The following is a 20,785-nucleotide window of genomic DNA, read 5'->3' on the forward strand; positions in this document are numbered from 1 at the left end:
ACTGTCCCAGATTGCTAGGGGAAATCCTCGAGAAGGCAGATGGGATTGTAGTGGAGCCCTATCTGTCTTGCTCATCACTGTGTCTCCTGTGTCTAGCAGTATGCCTGGCACCTAGTAGGTACTCAGTAAATATTTGATAATTGACTGAGGGGATAAGGGAGGAAAGAGAAAAGGATTTGATTGAATGCCCTCTGTGTGTCTAGCACTGTGTTTGGTATGTTTCAGGTGCTGTGGTCATTGTCAGCAATGACCTCCATGTTGCCAAGTCAAGTTTTTACTTCTCTGTCTCCATCTTTCTCAGCCTCTTAGTAGCAGTACCTCCTTGACATCAATCTTTTCTGGTTTTTCTTTTACCTCTGACTGTTCCTCTGCTCGGCTTATAAATGTTGACATGGTCCAGCACTTGGTCTTCAGTCTGTACCTCGATTTCTATATTTTCTTCCTGCATGAGCTCATCCAGTAATAGGTGCAGGTTACCAGCTTTGTTCATTGATCCTCCAGCCCTAGGCTTGTGAGCTCCAGACTTGGACATTTAGCTGTGTCCTTGACGGCTCCTTTTTTCATATGAAGTAAGCATCCCCACTGTAAAGTGGCCAGGAAAGAACTGTTGATTCCTTCCCCACAACCTGTTTCTCCCACAGCCTTCCCTGGGTTCCTAAGATAGTTTCCTGGATTCTTTGGTCTCCTGATTATCCACTTTTCACATAGCAGCCAGAGTGATTCTTGAAAAAGGTAAAATGGCTCGGGTCATTTTCTGTCTTAAAACTCTTAACTATAGTCAGTAATACTGTACTGCATATTTGAAAGTTGCTAAGAGTGTAGATCTCAAAAGTTCTCCATACAAGAAAAAAATCTTGTATGGTGGTGTGGTGACAGATGTTAACTAAACTTACTGTGGTGATCATTTTGCAATATGCACAAAAATTGAATCATGTTGTACATGTGAAACTAATACAATGTTATATGTTAGCTTTACCTCATAAGACCAAACAAAACAAAAAAACAAAACAAAATTCTTCAGTGGCTTCCACAACACCTAAAATTTCGACTACTTCCCATGGCCTGCATGGGCCTGTTTCCTCCGGTATTGTCAACTACTGTTGACCTTCTCTCTGTCCAACCTCACTGACCTCATTTCTCATCCTGAAACTTGCTATACTTGTTCCTACCTTAGGGCCTTTGCATTTGCTGTTCCCTTTGCTTGGAACACTCTGCCCTCACATCTTTAAATACCTGGTTCCTCCCTATCATTTTTGTCTCTCCTCAAATGTCACCTCCTTGGAAGCGTCTTCTGAACCACCTTATGCCAAGTAACCCCCCGCCTCATTGTATTTTGTGCAAAGCACTTAATGCTATCTAAGATTACCTTGTTCATCTCTTTATTATTATTTTATTAGGAATTTTATCTGTCATATTAATGAATACATTCCCCCTCCCTCTGAGGAGTGCCTGGATGAATTGGTAAATATGTTGTAGTTTTTAATCTTCATGGCAATCTGAAGCTCAGGGAGGCTGGTAAATTATTTGACTTCTCAAGTCCTCAAGGCATTTTCTTTTCTACTATAATCCTGATGGCTGATCTGTGTCCTATTTGCAATTAGTTTCATATTTTTAGTTTGAGTATAGAGAAGGAAAAAGACATATATCAGGATAAACTATTGCATACAAGACCCATATCCCTGAAAGAAGATATTCTGCAGATGTCCAAAGGCAATGAGTTTCTTTAAAAAAATTTTTCTTTTAATGTTTATTTTTGAGGGAGAGAGAAAGAGACAGAGTGCAAGCAGGGGAGGGGCAGAAAGAGAGAGGGAGACACAGAATCCGAAGCAGGCTCCAGGCTCCGAGCTGTCAGCAGAGCCCACGGTGGGGCTCGAACTGAGGAACTGCGAGAGCATGACCTGAGTGGAAGTCGGATGCTTAACCGACTGAGCCACCCAGGTGCCCCAAAGGTCATAAGTTTCTTAATGGCACTGTTCACCAGTAAAGGTCAGGGTATAAAGAAAGAAGGAAAGAAGAAAGGAAGGAAACTTACCTTCATTAAGCATGTAGTAGGCACAAGGCACAAAACTGAGTGTTTTCACGTATGTTACCTAATTTGAATCTCAAAGCAGTTCTACAAGGTTGATATTGTTACCCCAGTTTCATAAGTGGAAAAACTGAGGCTCAAAGAGTTAAATACTTTGCTCCAGGTGATACATATATTAAGTGGAAGTGCCAGATTTTTTAAATCCGAGTCTACCTGACACCGAATTTCTGACTTTTTATGCTCAGATGGTTGCTTTGCAAGATGGATATGCTCCTAAAATAGAAAAGAGGAAAATGTGAATTCAGTGCATATCCACACAGATTATAACAAATATCTGAAGCACAAGAATAAGTTATACGGACAATATGGAAAACAGACTTACAATATTCAGTGCCTGAGCATATAATTGGATGAATAGAATACAGAGTGAACATTTGGTTCTCTGGCAGAGCTTATGTACGGTATGACATAGAGCAGCTGTCTCCAGAGAAAGTTCTTTGTTTCTAGACCGGTGCGACACAAGCAGTATTTGAGCAATTCGGGATTTTTTTCTGCTTTGTCTATAAATAGAGTTCATGGAATTCTGCATGTCAAAGTTAATGCAATGAAAAGAAGTCACAGAGTATGGAAATAAACCTTAACTCATTCTATAAACTAAGAAACATGTTTGGCATCAGGAGGCCGTATAAACGCTGTCATTACTTGGATGGATTCTGAGGTCTTATTTAGCATATGAAATTGCAGAGCAGATCCTATTATGTAAGGAGATAGGAGGACAGCATAATGTGGCTATAAACCGAAGAACTTTGTGCCCTTCAGGGAAGAGTTAACAGGATAGATATACGTAGAGATGTGTGATAAGAATGTGGAAAATGAATGAATGGGTGGCATATATATGTGACTGTTGCTGAAGCCGGGTTGCTGGATAATCCTCAGATGTCAGATTTCCGTAAGGCCAACATGTGACTCAAAGCTTGCCACTCAACAGAGAATACTGGGCTGTGCTGGTATTAAGAGGCTGGCTGGAAGCTAGGCTCCCACTGTGCACTAGCCTAACTCCCTGTCGTTTTCTGTGTGTGGGTGGGTGTGCATGTGTGTGTGTGTGTGAGGGTATACATTTTTATGCAGTGGGTGTTTAAAGAGCTAAGCACTGAAGCTGGATTTCCACAAACGATCATCACGAGCACTCCAGACAAACCAAACTTCCTCTCTTGGTATTTTTTTTTTTTTTTTGCTTTCACTTTTTTTTTTTTTTTTTTTACCTTTTTGCAAATCCCAAAGGGAGAACCCCTAACATCCAGCCTATGGGATTGAGATGATTTTCTCTCACCTGTCCATGTGGGTGCCCTCTCAAGGTTAGAACTGAAGCTATGTGGGACCGGCATATTCTCAAGCACCAGCTAAGAGGAGCTGCGTGAAGGAGTAGCAGACACCAAACGAAGAGTGACTCTGCCCTATTAACATGAACAGCAGCTTGCAGGTTAACCTGCCCAGAAGCTGGGCTACTTCAAGTGGCTCACTCCAGGAGAAGTCTGAGCATTCTTTTTTTCTTTTTTATTACTATAGGATGGAGGATGAAGCTGTCCTGGACAGAGGAGCCTCCTTCCTTAAACATGTGTGTGATGAAGAAGAAGTAGAAGGTGAGCTTCATGGGGCTGGGGAGGTATATGTTCATACACTCGTGTCTTTGTAGATAATAGCATCCATACATTTCATAGATCTTATATTCTTGAAGTTAAAAATGAAAGCTTTTCTATGGAGTTTTATTAGTCTGCACATTTTGCCTCAACACAGAAAGTAATTTTAAGAACTTCATTGGACCATTAGAATCTGAATCAGTGTGTTCCTGCATGGTTAAAAAAAGGGGGGCGTCTTACTTTTGAAGCAGGTGTCTATGGTAGCTGTGCCTTTCTGTCTAAAATACATGTTTCGTCAGATAGTTACCACCTTGCAATGACTAATTCAAAGAAGCTGCTAGATTTATCTAAATGTATTTGGCAGCATCTTCTAATATTCTTTCCTAAATCTTGCAGGGTAGAGAAACAGATGTTATAGAAGGAGAATGATATCATTGTTGCAGCAAAAATGGGTGTAAACTGAGGATAGACAGAGGTGTAATCATGGATGAGTTTCAGTTAGGAAATGATGGACAAACAGTTTTTTACTTAAAAAACCTCCAGGACCTCTTTTGTTAGTGTTTCCCAGTGTCTGTTAAAAAACAAATAAGAGTTAAATTTTAGTTAGTGCTATTTTGCTTTTAGTGTGCCTCTCTTTTCTTGTCTTTTGACTTATCAATAATGTGGGAATAATACTGTTTATTTGATAGTGAAAAGATAGGGCTTAATTAATATTTATTCAAGTAATAATGTGAGGGCATCACAGATATACAAGGTACTATAAATATTTACAAAGAGATTTAAAAAAATAATCAGAGTTGTAGACAGTATTCCTAAAGTTAAATGAAACTTGCAAGTGAACTATGTCATAAATTCTGCCCTTTAGAATCACCTGAGAGACAATTCGTACGTGTTTTGGAAACTGTAGTCTGATTGGTACCATTTGGTAAACATTTAATGCCTACCCAAAACTTGGACCAGTGGGGTGGGGGTGGGGGGTTGGAAAAAAGAATACTGTGTGTTCTGGAGTGATTCTTCAACCAGACTGAAGACCAGGTTCTGGGCACGCGATGCTCTCGTGCCTCCTGGAATAGTTGGAATAGTGTGGTCATTACGATGTTTCTCACGTTTGCTTACTAAGTTTCTTCTGACTGTGTAGTCTCCTCACCCCCCATTTCCCTCCTTTCCTCATTTATGCTCCTGACTCTGACTAATAAGAATTTGATGCCCAAGTTACTTAGGAAAAAGGAAACTACAGTATTTTCTTTCATATTGTTTTATGGGTTCCTTGCACTTTTACAACATGACTGTGGGAAAATGTCAAGTTAGAGCAAAATTGTAAAACTTTTGTCTTGAGATTCTTGTGCCCCTGTGTTAAGTCTCCGTTGTGGTGACTCTGTCACTGTCCCAGTATTAATGAGGAGATAAGAATCTTAAAGTTACAGCATATGAATGTAAGAAATATGGTAGGATTGAATGAATGTATACTTTCGGGACAATTAAAGTTGAAAAATCAGCGAGAAGGCTTGGGAATGAGATGTACTGCGTGTGTGTGTGTTTTCCTTGAGAATAATGTTCTCGCTAAGTTCACAGGAGATGTAAATCACTTCTTGGGTTTATAAGGTCTGTAGGATTGACAGCACTCTACTGCAATAGGATATTGTACATGGGTTTCTTAAGGTGTTCACTAAGAAGTTTATTTCCCAAAGTATTATGCTCGATTTTCAAGCACGAACGTCATGAACAGATCTGTAGGCAAGTTTCTCTGAGAAGAAGCAGAAAGACAACAAGGCGTGGTAGACACATCTGTAAAATGGTTTGGCTTTGTGATGATTGAACTTGCCTCATGGATATTGTGTATTTTTGTCTTCTGATACGACTTGGGTTTTAATGATTATCTTTCATGTTGATTGGAGCCTGAGCTGATTACGCTTCTTTTGAGGCATGTTTCACTAGGTGCCTGTTCCTGAATTTTGAGACCCTATAAGGATGGTTGCTGATGGTGTCGTTATCTGGTGGAGAATATCCACCAGGGCAGGCTCTTCTACAGTACAATCTTGAAACTGCATTCAGGGACTATTTATTTCTAATTCAGTGCCTTCTTAGCTGACCCTCTCATTTTCCTCACCTGGCTTCATCTTGTGGGAGTGGAATCACTTAGATTTTATAGTCACTCCAGGTGAAGTATAAAGATGTTGAAATGGATGGGTTTTATGGCTTATTCGTGGTCTCAGTGGTTGGGAATGAAAACTGTCAAGACCTCTAATGAGGATTCATAGTTTGAAAGGGACTGTTTTCCTCAAGGACACGAGTCCATCTCATAGCTTTAACTGCAAAGAGAAGGGTGTATTTGAAGGAAAGCAGACTTTTCTCTTTGTTCTGAAGTGGTTGAGTTTCTGGTGCAATTGTGGAAGAAGTAAGGGCTCCAGTTTTAAGCATCAGAAAGCGCAAGTGCAAGGAGCGGGCCTACCTTTCATTTATATTATTAAATGTTTCCTTTTATCCACATAGGTATTTCTCTTCTAGGGTAAACATGGTTGAAGTATAATGCAGCACACTTGGCAAAAGGAAACTTAAAATAAAATTTTGTTGTTTGAAGTAATTTGCACCAATCAGATATGCTCCCAATAAGCGATTATGAGGGTGACTGAGGTCCAGTAGCTCTCGTTACTTTGAAGTGTTCGTGCTTTTAAAAGTCTTCTTAGGGTCTCTTAATTTGTGATCATTGGATTCAGCTTAGCAGTTCTTTTACCACTGTCGTTCTGTGAAGGGGTGACAGACTGAGCCTTCCAACCACACCCTCAGTTCACCTGGTTCAACTTTACTCTCTGGGGGTGGCATGATGCTTAATCCACGGTCTAAAAACTCAGTAGAAAACCATCAACTGCAAAGCTCACTGAGAATAGAGTGAGTCAGAAGAGGAGTCATCCTCTGTTTAAATAATGAATTTATGTGGGATATATTTAAAGACCTAAACCTCATTTTCACATAATTTCCTTCGTGTGCATTTGTGTTAATGATTTAAAGAGATACTCTTTAAAAAGGCAACCAAGTACCACTTTAATCTTTAAAATAAAGAGAAGCTTTTATATCTGTTCTTTCATTGGTTACCTCGTATCAGTGTATATGTATGCATGTATAGTTTTGTAAAGTTAACATTTTTTGGCACAGAAGGGTTACTGTGGATATACTCATTTAAAAATTTCATAGTATCAGATACTCATACTTGTTTCTGTACCAAAAGACTCCAGCTCCAGCCTCGGCACTTCCACAGAATCGGTCTGTAGATGACAAATTGGTAATCGACATCACCAGAATGATCCAGAAACGCTGGCCATGAGGGACAAACACACTAAGTTTTCATTTCGAACACACTTAGGGGAAATTGCCGGATTTTATTCTGTGAATCAGGGTTGAGATCTGAAGAGTCCCAGGTAGCTTTTTCCAAACAGAAGGAAATCCTATGGATGTTTTATCCTTAAAAAAGGCAGCCAAGATTTTGGATCTGTATGATATAAACAGATTACTTAATATTCTCATATTTTGCAATAGGGGAAAAGAGCAAACTCCACCTTATCCTTTGAGATAAGGCCTTGGCTCTGCAGGGCTAGGTAACTTCCCAGCAGGCATTGGCAACTCTGACTTTATGAGGAGGGGCCTTTTCTTAACATGGTCTAACCAGCAACTCAGGAAGCATAAAATACAGCAAGACAATATTGGCTGAAATGTGTCTCCATTTCTGAAGTTGTGATCAGTGCTCTCAAAGCTGTTGTGATATATTGTGGTGGTTTTCCTCTTCTGTTCAAAACCAAGTCCAGAAGGAAGTGTGCTCCCATCTGTCCAAATGGAAGAAGAATTTTACAAATTCCCATGTCTGCTGATGGACATTAAAGGAGAGAATTGTTAAAGATTCATGGAATTTAAGGGAGGATTATTTTTAGGGAAATAAAAGCAAAAAAGCAGAGCAGGGTCTGGGACAGAGTAGATGTTTCCTAAATATTTGTTACAAGAAGGAATTGAATAAGTGAATATATAATACAAACTACGTAAAGCATAGGTAGAATTACTTTATATACTCCTGTCTATGTCCACACTCGTAAGTAAAAGAGGACCCTGAAACATGTCTGCATTACTCTCTTTCCTTCCACTCTGGTTTTCGTAGAGCGAGGCTACACTGATGAAATGGTGACGATTGTCTTTTTGGAGGTCAGGATCTCCACATTTTACTGAGATGAAATCATAATGACTTAACCCTATTTTCCCTAGAGGATATCATGATGATGTATTTATGTGTATTGGAGGAGGTAGTATCCTAAGGAAAAAGTGGGGCTGGGTGGACATTTGTTAATAATTACAATGGTTGAAAACGTAATTGCCAAGAAGGAGTGAATGAAAACCTATCGGATGGGAAGGGAGGGGCCAGGTTGGAGCTAGGGCTATTCTGAGCACTGGATGTAAGTGTCCGGTTGCATTTTGCTGACCTCTTCTCCGCTGTTCACTCTTATTGCTCAGAAACTGTGTGTACAGAGGAAACACTTGGGCGAATATTGCTGAAGGAAAAGCCTTCTTAAAAGAAACCTGTATCCACCCACCAGAGAGCTTTAAAGAAATGTGGCGAGGTGTGTAAGGGTTGATCCTTGAATAACAGCGTGGGTTTCCCAGAGCAGGTTGTGCTCACACAGACCTTTCTCAGTGCCCTGCTTCTTTCCCATCATGGCCTCAGCTGAAAGCCCGCCAGGGTCCCTAACGCAGGCAACACTTAGCTCAGGAGCTATTTGACACCTCCTGCCACATCAGTGAAGTTAAATATTTGCATATAGAGTTCTTTAGCTTCAAGGGAATCCGATGTTAGTTCCTTGGGTTTTGAAACTGGAATGAGACATTCCTTCCCAGAACTTTCCAATTATAGAGAATTTCCCGGTTAGTACAGTTTGGGCTAAAGCCCTCATGAGGACACTTTCTGTCCTAGGTGTCTACATTCTTTTTTCACAGTAAACCATAAAAAATTGAACTTGGTGCTTGGGTTGTGTTCTGCAAGGATCCAGAAATTCCGAAATAATGTTCTTGCAACAATTTTGTCTATAGATTTTTGTTTTAGAAACTTTTTATCTGGTCATATTTATGAAACATATTGTTTGATATTTGGCGACATGTTTGGCGTATTTTTTTATTATCTCATTTTTAAAAATTGAAATACTTGCTAAAGTTGTTGAAACGTGGTGGCTCAGCGTCAGTTTGGGAATAAAAGTTTTAAAACTTTTGCCTGATCTATTGCTGAATCATTGCATAAGTGAAGGAAGCAAATTGCAGTTTGGATTTTGGGTTTCTTGCTCTGTAAAATGAGAATAATAGAACATGCCATTTACCAAGGAAGTGTTGCAATAATTGTCAGAAATTACGTTGCTGCTGTACCTGGCATTGGGGATAGGGGTGCTTTATATGGAATCACTTTCTGTACTTTGTCTTTCTGATTGATACAATTTCACCAATAATTTTCTGTGATTATTATCATTCCAAAAAATTCTAACTGGCTTAAAAGGTTTTTATTTGCTTAATTCATTTTTACCAACAGCTATCCTTTGCCTTCCTAACCACACTTGCATCTTATGTTGGAAAAGGCAAGCTAGAATGGTCAAGTGAAGTTTCCCAAGGCCTGCTGTCCTATTTCTCTTTGGACTCATTCTGGTTGCCTTTAAGCTCTGGGCGCGAGATCTAATTTTCGTAATCACACTGCTCTAATCCATATTGCCCCCAATTTGTTAAATTGTCTTCCATGATTGTATACAGGGTAAAATACAAGTGTGTGGCTGTTGTCTAATAAAGCCTGTAAAAGTGCTATTTTGGAGAAGATTTAAGTGTATGGCACTTTCCCACCAATGAAGAGGATTCAGGGGTCAGTTGTATATATATGTAAATATATATGTACATAAATAAACACATCTTATATGAGATGTATATATTCCTCCTCCCCACCCAGCATAGACTAGAATAATCATGTTCTTTGTTGGTTATTATATAATTTAGGTGCCAATTAGATGAGATTATGCAATAGTATAGAAATAAACCTGAGCTAAGTATCTCCCCATTTTTGTCATCACAAAATGCAGAATCACTGGGGGAATTGAGAATTGGGTCTGATGAGAGAGAATAGAGGAAGATTAGAATAAAGCTGAGTAAGGCTCAATTGAGGCTTTCTTGTTGCTGTGGTGAGCTTGCTGGTGGGGTTTTGTTTTATTTTTTAAAATTTTATTTTGCTTTTTTGGCTGCTAGCATTTAGAGGACTGAGGTGAGAACCTGCCATGACAGGAGCTCACAGGAGGTTCCAAACACTGTGCCCCTGAGGCTGCTGATTGCCTGGTGGGATGAAGACGAAGGTAGGGAGCGTGGTGGGTGATATCCATTGAATCAGCAGTATAGGTGACTTAAATAACTCCCTTCTCTGAAGAGCTGCAAAAGCTTTTAAATCTGGTTAATTGTTTTTACCTTTCCATGGAGTTAGAGTTAGAAGGCAGTGCTGTATCCAATGTGTTCACCTTTCTTTATAGTCTGCTGACTTTGAAAGGAGAATAGACTCTACTTCAGCCTCTTGAGACATTGTTTTACTGACTCTTTTCATGGTGGAATGCTTAATAACTTTTAGCAGGCCAAAACTTCTGAAAAAAATAGGTTTTGAATTTTAGTGATATTGGCCAACATATCAGCTTTAGAGGGCCAGAACTGCACATTTGTAGTTTTGTTAAGTCGCCACCCCACCTCCAGCTGATTATTAAATTTTCAACAGGTAATTCTGTCCCTACTGAAAAATGGAGACAATGTCTGGGATGTGGAATGAAAGCTTATAATTGAATCCAATGGATACATGTATTTGGCAAATTAGATCAGTATCTGATTGTTCAGGTACTTTTATCCAGTCTATGCCGTGGGTTAGAGAACATAGTCGAGAACCAGGAGTCTCAGAACCTATTTCTATTTCCGGCTCTGCCCTGCCTTTGTGGGTGACATGAGGCCAATCATGCTTATGTGGTTACATTTCCTTTATGCAAAGTGCAGTTAATGACCTATCTTCTCATCTCCCTACCAGAGATGCTCTGAGGTTTCTTGGGTAATACCTGAAAAATACTATGGTATTGGCAGTAAGCCATCGACAAATTACTTAATTTCTGAACCTCAGTTTTCTTCCACAGAGAAATAGCATTTGTGCCTCCCTGTCTCCTAGTTTTGCTAGGAGTACTAGTAAACTAATTTGAAGTCCCCAGGATGAACCCAGTAAATTTAAGATACTGCCTCCCTTGGATATACTCCCTGCTTGTAATTTATTGCCAGCGATTGCTGTGACTGCAGAATGCTTTCAGACTGGAGCTAATACTGATATCCAGTAATCAACAAATTAGTTGATTAGTATCCGTGTTAACTCTTCTTATTAGCTTTAACTGATGCACAGCGCTTTGTTTTTCTTCAAGCTTATCAAAATGCTAAGAACAGTTGCAGGTATAAATTCTGATATGTTGCTTTTCTGGGCTCACATGTATCATTGAATGCCATAACATATTCCAGTGCAGGCCACAATGAATGTATGATCAAATAAACCAGTCATTATTTAAGGACAAGGTTGTTGGTGTGATAATGTAGAGAGCGGATCATGTATGTGGGTGAGTTTGGGTGGGAAACGGGTATATATTTCCCATAGAGTGACATGAAGTTGAACTCTAAAGCATGCACAGGAGCCATCTAGGGCAAGAATGATGGAAACATCACAGGCAGGCATGTGTGAAGGCCCAAAGGCGAGAAAGAGATCGGCCTATTTGAGAAGTGGAAATGAGAACATTGAGGCTGGACCATGTGAACAGAGCGAACGTGGCCTGAGGTAGATAAGACCCTGATGATTCATGGCCTTTTATGCTATGCTAAAGATTTAGGATTTTATTGAGTATGCACTGGGGAGCCATTGCAGAAGAGTTTTAAGCAGGAAAGTAACCGGACAAAATTTACATTAAGTTTTTTTTTAATGTTTATTTATTTTTGAGAGAGAGAGACAGAGACAGAGACAGAGACAGAGTGCGAGCAGGGGACAGGCAGAGAGAGAGGAAGACACAGATTTTGAAGCAGGCTGCAGGCTCTCAGCCATCAGCACAGAGCCTGACGCAGGGCTCGAACTCACAAACCTCGAGATCATGGCCTGAGCCGAAATCTGATGCTTAACCGACTGAGCCACCCAGGCGCCACCCCCCCCAAATTTGCATTTTTTAGAAAAGATCCCTTTTGCTGATAGATGGAGAGAACATCCCAGGAGGACAAAGATGAATGTGGGAGACTGTTGCTGAGATTCAACTGAGAGATGATTTTTCAGTTATACTAGCGTGGAGACAAAAGACACACCTGGGTTGGACTGGCAGGACCTGCAGAGAGACATAAGGGTACATGGGAGTGATTGCTTCTGGATTTCTGCTGTGAGCAATTTGGGAAATTCATGTGCCATTCTGTGGAGGCATGAGGTCTGTTCCCTCTGCAGCCAGAAAGGAGTTTGGAAAGGGAGATGGGTGAGAACGAGAAGAAGCACCTGGGAGAATAGGAGGTGGAAAGAACAGAGGAGAAGAATGGAAGGTGTTGGAAGAGCTTCACACTTGACCTTAGCCAAAAGGCCAAGAAGCGATGGGAGGAGCTTATGAAAAGGCGAGAGAGAAAGAAGACACAGCCTGGCTGGCCTCTGCTTTTCATAAGCTCTTCGTCCTTGGGATGAGCACTGCCCTGAGAAAGTCTAGGTCCTTGTCCCTGTTAATACAGTTACTGTCAGTGTTACCACAAGCAAATCACTTTAACCTCTCCAGGCTCATGTATCCATCTGTAAGGTGAGAATGTCGAGCTGTATTTTCTTTAAGATGCTTTTGTTTTTTAGCTCTAAAAATTCTGTAACCGTTCTAAATATTTTAATTGGTTAAGTGTAATGGAGGACATAGAGGGAAAGACTAAAAGTTTTCTGCCGTTTCTCAAAGTGACCATTGGTGATCAGTGGAGGACAGAGGTCACAGGCAGAACATTTTCATATTTGGGGCAGTTTATGGAGCTAAGGGTTGTGGATTTAAACTGGTCATTCTATAAGACAGAAACATTTTCAGAGAATTCCTAAGCCCCTTTTTCCTTCTAGGTAATTACGAACTTGAAAGGACGAATTTTTTTTTTCTTCTTCTGTGTTTTGAAGACATTGGAAGACGGGAGGGATGGCAATGGTGGGCTGGTACCATGGCAGTACTAGTGGGAAAGTGGGCAAGGAAACTTTCTATGTCTGGGAGCACCAAGAGTCCCAGTCTCTATGTTATTCACTGGCTTTTGGCTTCAGTTGGCTCACTGGTAAATGAAAAGGTTGAATCATGTGATGTTTTAAGGTTATTTCAACTCTAAAAGTATGATTACATGGTGCTATGTCTGAATGTTGTCCTTCTCTTTTCTGGGAGGGTGAGGAGAACCATAGCCAGGAAGATTCTGCAGTTGGCCTTATTCAGGCTGTTTAAGTCTCTCGGGGCACTTTTCCTACTTCTTGGTTATTGTTTTAGTCCTATGGCATTGTCCCTATCTCATTTACCTATGTGAGAGGTATGTGAGAGGAGGGAATTATGTGAACTAATATTAAATATTTAATACTTGATTAGCCATGAGTGCATTAACTATATGGTGGATTATCTGTCTATAGCAACTAAAGACTATTCTTCCTATTACCCAGCCGGGGCTTAGGCCAGTGCTAAAAGGGAACCCATAATAGAGTTGGAGATGGACAATGTGGGTAGGATGAGAGTGTGAATGTGTGCATTTATGTGTCTCTCTAAGCTGCCTCTCTGGCTGCAATTGCAAATCCAGTTATCAGTGACCATTGGATTAGCCATTGTTTTCTCTCTCCCAACCCATTCAGTTGTGCAAATGGTGACCATAAGAGAAATAATGGAAACTGTCAGTTCTCAGTGTTTGGATCACAGGTGGATCTTATCTGACAGTATGTGTAGTGCACATTAAAATTCACCAGCCTCTTTTGGGGGTTCTGGGGTGTCAGGATGAGTGGAGGGTTCATCTTTCCTGTTGGGTGATTCTTCTTCACTCTTAGCACTGCCCGCCTGGCACGGGCCTTCCCAGGCCTTTTGGTTCCAATCTATTCTGCTCAGTCAAGTAAAAGGATAACAGCTCCTGGGGGTTGGCACTCACTGTGTGAAAGCTCTGGATGAAACTCTACCCAGAGCAGGGTGGAGATTGCCAGGCACGTGTTTCTGGGCAGCGTGAGGGAAGATTGAGGTTGTGGAAGGTGTTCCCTCTGTCAAACATTTAAACCCTGTATATTGAGTAAAGCAGCCCACTGGAGGGCAAGTTAGACGGTCTAAAGTTGGCTCTTCTGCCCTGCTCAGGGGTGCCTTTGCTAGAGAGCAGAGGGAGTTCACAAGTTGTTATCAGGGCTCAAGGGAGGGTGAGGAAATCGTGCTGTGAATTTTCCCTCACAGAAAGGGAAGGGAGAAGGAGATCAACACTTGTATGGCACCTTTGTGTACTTGGGTACCATCCGCAGTGAGAGACAATTTATGGACATCATTTGATTTGGATTGTCCATAAAAATGATCTCTCTCTCTCTCTCTCTCTCTCTGCATCTCCCTATATATGGAGTCTATACAGATACCTCTGTATATCTATATGCACCTGTATCTATATAGATATATAGAGATACAGATATACAAACATAGATATAAATATAGATTATATTTGGTGTGTACAGATGAGTAGAAGAGAGATTTTGCTAGAGCAAAGTTAAAATTACTTTGGAGAGTCAACTTTTTAGAGATTGTGAAGCACTTTAAGTCTTGTTTATTTATTAAGATAGGTTCCTGTACTACCTTTAAGTGGTTGTTCTAGCCTAGCTATTTTCAAATAATGACGACCACTGAACATATTAAGTCACGTGTCTTTAAAAATATTCACTACTTGTAACTTTTTATAGTGCTCGTCAGTTTTTGCCTCTTATCAGCTATTAGTGATGGTAACTGTAAGAGAAACTTAACCTCAGTGTGTGCTCTTAGAATCCTCCTCTTTACCTAAAGGCTGTAAGTAGAACTTCACTAGAAATGAACACTTAAAAGACAGGTGTAGACGTTTACTCAGCTAAAGGACAGGTGGTTAACTGAGTAACCCTAAGCTTGACTCCCCTTCACGACTTTTTCCTGTACCTGTTTGTTCCTGCCTAGAGATTGTTAGCATAATCATCATCATCATGAAATATTAAATATTAAAAGCACTGTGCTTTGTAAACATCAGATAACAAGCTGAGATTTCTTATCAGTCTTGCTTGGGGAACCTCAGGTTGCCCTAAGGATTTCTGGGAGGCTTTCAGTGGATAAAATTCCCATGCAGTTCAGTGGGAAGAAAAGTATTTCCCTGTTTTTCATCACTTGTACTATTTGCCTGCATGCCTAATCTTAAATATGATTGGTAGCATTAATATTAAAAGAGATTACTTATCAACATTCAAAATGATTTATAAATACGTAAGTAATATATAACTTTCTATTAGTAAACGTAGGCATTATTTTTTTTTCTATGTGAAAAGTGACCCCTATCCAAAATACAAAAAGGAAAATCAGCTCTTGTCCTGTGTAGTGGTATATGTTTGAAATGCAGACCCTCTTGCAAACACGTCGCATCACAGGCTGACTTTCCCCCTGTTAACTGCAAAATTACGCCGTGCCATTTGAAGCAGGTTTTCTTTTCATGAGTTGGTATTTATGCCTGAGTAGCAATGTTATTTGGGTTATATCTTATTAGAGCTGCTTATGGACAGTCTTCTGTGTTTGTTAGTAATAAGCTAACAAATTATTTGCATTTCATTTATTAAAGTATTTAGGTTTATAGGCACTGATATATTTCTTATTATATGAAGTGTCAAACACACAGCCTCTGTGGCATCTCAACTTGATACTATGATTTTGTTTAAGGTTCTTATTCCTCTACTTCTAAAAAATCTTTGACATTTGTTTTGGTTTAAGAAGTAAAGTCCACAGCATCTTTTTATAATCTGTCACTCATCTAGAGGCTCTGCCTCCTCTTCTACGTTTTTCTTTCCATAATTAAAATAGAGATAATAAATATCTCTTAATTTTGTTTCCCTCTGTTACATCCCTCTTGGCAATAGATACAACACGTCTTAGGCATCTTGGCTTAAGGCCAGCTTACTTTAGATAAGCTAGGGAAGGCAATATTTGACTTATATTTTGGGAATATTGCTGATTAGTTCTAGAAGAATGATACAAAGTGCCAGACGTTGTGGAATCTTTGAACTAGAGAAAACAGAAATTTGGTTGACTATAGAAAGAGCAACAATGGAAACATCCCTCAGTGTTTCCTTAGATATGTATGTAGGTGGATGGGGATGGCGAAGATTTTACCTGTCCTCTGGGGATCCTTTTTAGCTAGATCTAAATCTATAGGTCTAAATCTTTGCCTAGAAATCTACGCTTCTCCACAACCACCCCAGCCATTGCCATCCTCTTCCCCGACCACTGACATCTCAGATTTAAAAAAAAAAAATTCATATAATTCCTTATTCCCCAAATAGTTTAGTGTGAAGGGAAAATAATGGGTGAAAATCTGGAAGAGTGAGGTTAGTGTATAAAATGTGTGTCTCGAAACTCTGCCCACCACTGGTTGGCCTGAGACTTGTCTCTTGTATTTCTAGCAGCCAACACGAGGAAGGAAGCCTAATCAGTTATAAGACTGATAGTATAAATGCTGTATACTATACAGCACAAGCGTCCCCCTGCCCCCCGCCAAGAAAAAAACAAACCAACAAATCACCACCAAAGTAGTGATGAAGCCCTCGCTATCTTTGTTACTGCCACTTGAGAGCTGTTTCTCCTGTGTGCTTTTATGAGTTTGTTGGTGACAGTATCCTTGACTTCCCTGCACCTTGGTTTCTTTGCTTGTATAATTACGATAATAGTAGTATTTACTTTGTGCAGTTGTGAGGATTGCATGAGGTAATAGATATCAGAGACCTAGCCAGAACCTGGCCCATTTGTAAGTACTCAATAAATAGTTGCTATCATCTGTATGTACAGTAAGAACAGTAATATGTTTCCTACAGGAGCTAATAGGTCTATCTTGCATATAGAGGCATATGTGGTTTCACTGTCCAGCGTTTTTGTAGAATTTTGAGTTTGTCCGGTGTAAAACCTTCTTCTGGTTTGTCTTCTGGTTTGATGGGTTTAATTCTACAAAATCCTAATCATCCTTGGTAGCACAGTGAGTATCTGTGACAGCCTCTTAACTTGAATGACTCCAGAGTTTCCAGGTGTGAAAGTTTTCTGTTGGTCTGAAAACAGGATAGCAACTATCAATGACATTAGTTTAGAAATATCTTAGGAATTGGAAGAATTGGACATGATAGAATCACAGTACTGCTTTCAGCCGAGGTGGAGCAGGTGAGGATGGGAAGAGGCCAGCCTCACCTGGTGATAATTTCTGACCTTCGGAGATAACTAGGAAAGCCATGCTTTCTTCCCAGTAGTACTGGCTGTGGCATGGATTGTGAGATATTTCTCAAGACATTTGGAATTTGTTGGGAACTTACACCATCTGTCAGAGAAAGGCATGCAGGGTATTTATTTTAACACATGATACTGAGGCCACTGCCAAATCAAGGACTCAGTGCCCTTTGACTCACACCTAAATGAACACTGTCAAATGTACATTCCAGTAGTTTTGCTTGATATGATTTTAGTAGCAAAAATGCAAACTTTATTTTAATAATATTTAAAACAGTCACCATAAATTTTTTTTTTCTATTTGAGTGTAGTCGAGACAGTCACCTTTTCTTATGAATTCTAGCTATTTTAGGAAAAATGTTGCTTCTCCTTTGGAAAGAAGTTTTTGGTGAAACTTTGGAAGCAGTTTTTGGTGAAATTTCTAGCTGAGAGGTCTTTATCTCATCTTACCTTATCTTTTATCTTATTTTTGAGTCTAAAATTGTCTTACAAGTTAAGCTGGTAACTCTCCCTGATTCTTTCAGCATCTACGGTTTTGTAGACCCTTGCTGGATTGAAAAGCTTGTCTGTCACGTTTCTCATTTTTTATTTTATGTGTAAAATAATACTACACCCTCAACCTTTGTATGTTTCCGAAGTGCTTGCTGTCATTTTATGAGTTCTAGTGTTAAAAATAGCCATCAATCTTCATGACACATCTCTGAGGCAGGTAAAGATATTTTATTGAAAAGAAATATCAAAATCCACCCATGAGATTCTTATCAACAGTAGTATATTTTCATTAATTCTGTGTCTGTTGATCCTGAAGACAGGTGTTCTGTGGGAGCAGCAAGAATGCTTCCATTTGAGCTCATTTTACTTTCGGTATTTTTGTAACTTGGCGTGTACAACTTATGAAATATTTGGTTATCACCTTGAGAAGGCATGCCTTACGCTCACTTTCCAAGGTGAAGTTGTCTTGCTGTCTTCCCCTGGGCAAAGAAGTTGAAGTGTAGAGCAACTGAGAAGTAATGGGTGAAACACAAGCACTGTCCCCAGGTTCCTAAAGGTTTATTGAACCTTAGGACAGTATTCCTTTTCTTCTATCTGAATGCAAGACAGAAAAGGAAAATTTAGTTACCGGTAATGTGTGAGAAGAAAAAGGAGCATGCTTTGAATTTTTGCTCAGTGTCATTATTTCCTCATGACTCTCAGGAGGTAGTATCTTCTTTCCTCAGGGAATATTTCATTCTACTGTAGCGTAAGGATCCCCACAAAAAGTTCATGGCTGTGTGGGTACCAGCGAATTGTAGCTTCCTAGAGACCATCACTGAAAGTATCAAAAATGCTTAAGAGTGGTTGTTTGAGATGGACGTAGGTACAGAGAGAGCAGTACTACACATGTGCACAAGGGATCTTTTTGGGTTGGTGGCAATGTTCTAAAGTTGATTAAGGTGATGGTTGCAGAACTCTGTGAATATACTAAAAATCTTTGGGTTATACCCTTAAAATGAGTGAATTGCACCTCAGTAGTGTAAATTCAATTATACCTCAATAAAGCTGATAAAAATGTCTGAAATTTGGAGTGTCTTGCAAGGAACCATATTTCTGCTTGATATCTGGGCTGCAGAGAGCGGTATCATATCTGCAAGCTTCCCCACCTGTGTGAAAGTGTGTGATGAAGTGTGGGGTGTGTGTGGATGGGAAACATCTGAGGCGGGAGCTGGAGGAGGCAGGGAGAAGCCGAATCTTCTTCCTAAGGCAGGGGGAGGCATGTGATCACGATGTGAATAAAATGGCACTGTTTTTGTGGGGCTGCAACTTCAGTTAGGTCCCAGAAGGTAAGGTATGTTCCTCTCTGTGGGCTTTGCGAGCTTACTCTCTGAATCACCCTCTTTGCTTAGGTTGACAATGACAAGAGTTTCTAGAAATCTTACCTTAAAATCCTGTCAGCCCATATAAGCTGTCTTTTATTATTATTTTTTATTATTTTTAAAAAAATTATTTATTTAAGTTGAAGTTATTTAACATACTGTAGAGTATTGGTTTCCGGAATAGAATTTAGTGATTCATCGCTTACATATAACACCCAGTGCTCATCCTAACAAGCGTCCTCCTTAATGCCTATTACCTGTTTAGCCCATCCCCCCCCCCAACACACTTTAAACTGTCTTTTTAATGACTTATCAAAGGTACTGTGTAGATTTGGGTAAATACAGTGAAAAATCTTCCTGTGTAACATCTATATGACTGATGTAACTAACCTGTCACTTTTTTTTTTTTTTTTTTTGCTTGGTTGCCCTTATTTAATAAGATGTAGAAAATATTTAATGTGACAGGTTTAAAAATTTTCCAGCTTCTTAATTTTTTTTCATGATGTTTTCCTAATTCCTGAATGAAAGTGACCAACCTTTCAGTGTTTGTTTCACTAAAGAATTTGGTTGGCTTTGCTTACGTATATTGTGTGCCTTGAGATAAAGCTGCAGGACTCCCTTAGTAACTGGAGCACAGGAAACAATTGACACTGTTTCTTAATTCACATTGTTTCTGAGACATTTCCTACTTCCTAGTATAATATAGCTTTCCCATGAGAACAATTTGCTTGCAAATGGTTAGGCACGATAAATTTCTCATTGGCACTCAGTCTGTGAGGAGCATTTCACTGTGCTTTGTAATAGTTGAGTTGGTGTGTGTGTGTGTGTCTACGTGTGTTGGGAGGGGGGAGTTTCACACTTTATATAGATGCCTCCAACCTCATTCCAAATACCAGATTTTTTTGGAATCCTAACCCATTCAGTTAGGGATCTGCATTCCTTAGTTGGAGGCTCCTTCCTAAAGGAGCATACAATTGTTTTAATCCTTCCAATTTAAGGGAACACCCCTGTGAATTACAGTGTTTTTAGATATGCCTGGTGAGTGACTGTGGAAAGTGACTCACAGCCATTTACGTGAGACATCGTGCGCGTACACGTGTTGCATGTTAGGTTGTGATATCATCTGGGGCACTGTAAAGTGGTCATCCAGGAATAATTCCAGAATGGGAAAGGAGATGGGGAAGATGATATAATCTCATCTAATTTGCAGTTCAAAAAGAAAAAAAGTTTTCACATTACTTCTGAGATAGTGGTTCCCACATTCTAAAGTTGTGCTGTAATAAAGTGAAAGTAAGTTTCCCAATTAAAAAAAAAAAAAGATGTGGAGCTTTGAGTTCCTTTTTTCTTCCTGTCTTATCAGATTTTGTAAGAATAATACCACTTGTCAGTTTTGCAGCTTCTTCCATCCAGAGAACTAAAAGCATTTCACAATCTTTTTTCCTCATGCCCTTCTCTTCAAGGCAGTTTTTGCTGGGCTGGGTTTATTTTTATCATTGCAACAACCAGTTTTTAGAAACTTTGGGAAACGAAAAAAGAAAAACGAGAATGGCACTGTAACGGACATTCATTTTAGCTGTTTCCTAGTGTGAACATTTGAGTATTTCTGAAATCTTCTCTCCAAGTAGGTCTTATTTTTTCTCAATTTGTCCCAGTTCTAAGTCTCTATTCTGCTGATTTTGTAAAAAAAAAAAAAAAAAAAAAAAGTTTTAATGCAAAAGCTTATCTCCAGTAGAATGACTTCTTGAACTTTGAGTTAGATCTTTATTTATTTATTTATTTTTG

The 20,785-nt window shown here is 39.6% G+C and overlaps 1 protein-coding gene across 1 annotated transcript in view; it reads left to right on the plus strand.

Annotated features, from left to right (window-relative positions):
- The first annotated feature begins 1,317 nt into the window (after nt 1–1,317).
- The window catches only part of SLC4A4 (solute carrier family 4 member 4), a 306,906-nt gene continuing 287,438 nt past the window's right edge, over nt 1,318–20,785 (plus strand). Inside the window, exons 1-2 of the mRNA XM_049630606.1 lie at nt 1,318–3,240; nt 3,593–3,666. Coding sequence (XP_049486563.1) covers nt 3,149–3,240; nt 3,593–3,666 — 166 coding nt within the window. The 5' untranslated portion in view covers nt 1,318–3,148. The remainder of the gene's footprint in view (nt 3,241–3,592; nt 3,667–20,785) is intronic.

This window comes from Panthera uncia, chromosome B1 (genome assembly GCF_023721935.1).
Source record: "Panthera uncia isolate 11264 chromosome B1, Puncia_PCG_1.0, whole genome shotgun sequence".
In the NCBI taxonomy this organism is placed as follows: Eukaryota; Metazoa; Chordata; class Mammalia; order Carnivora; family Felidae; genus Panthera; species Panthera uncia.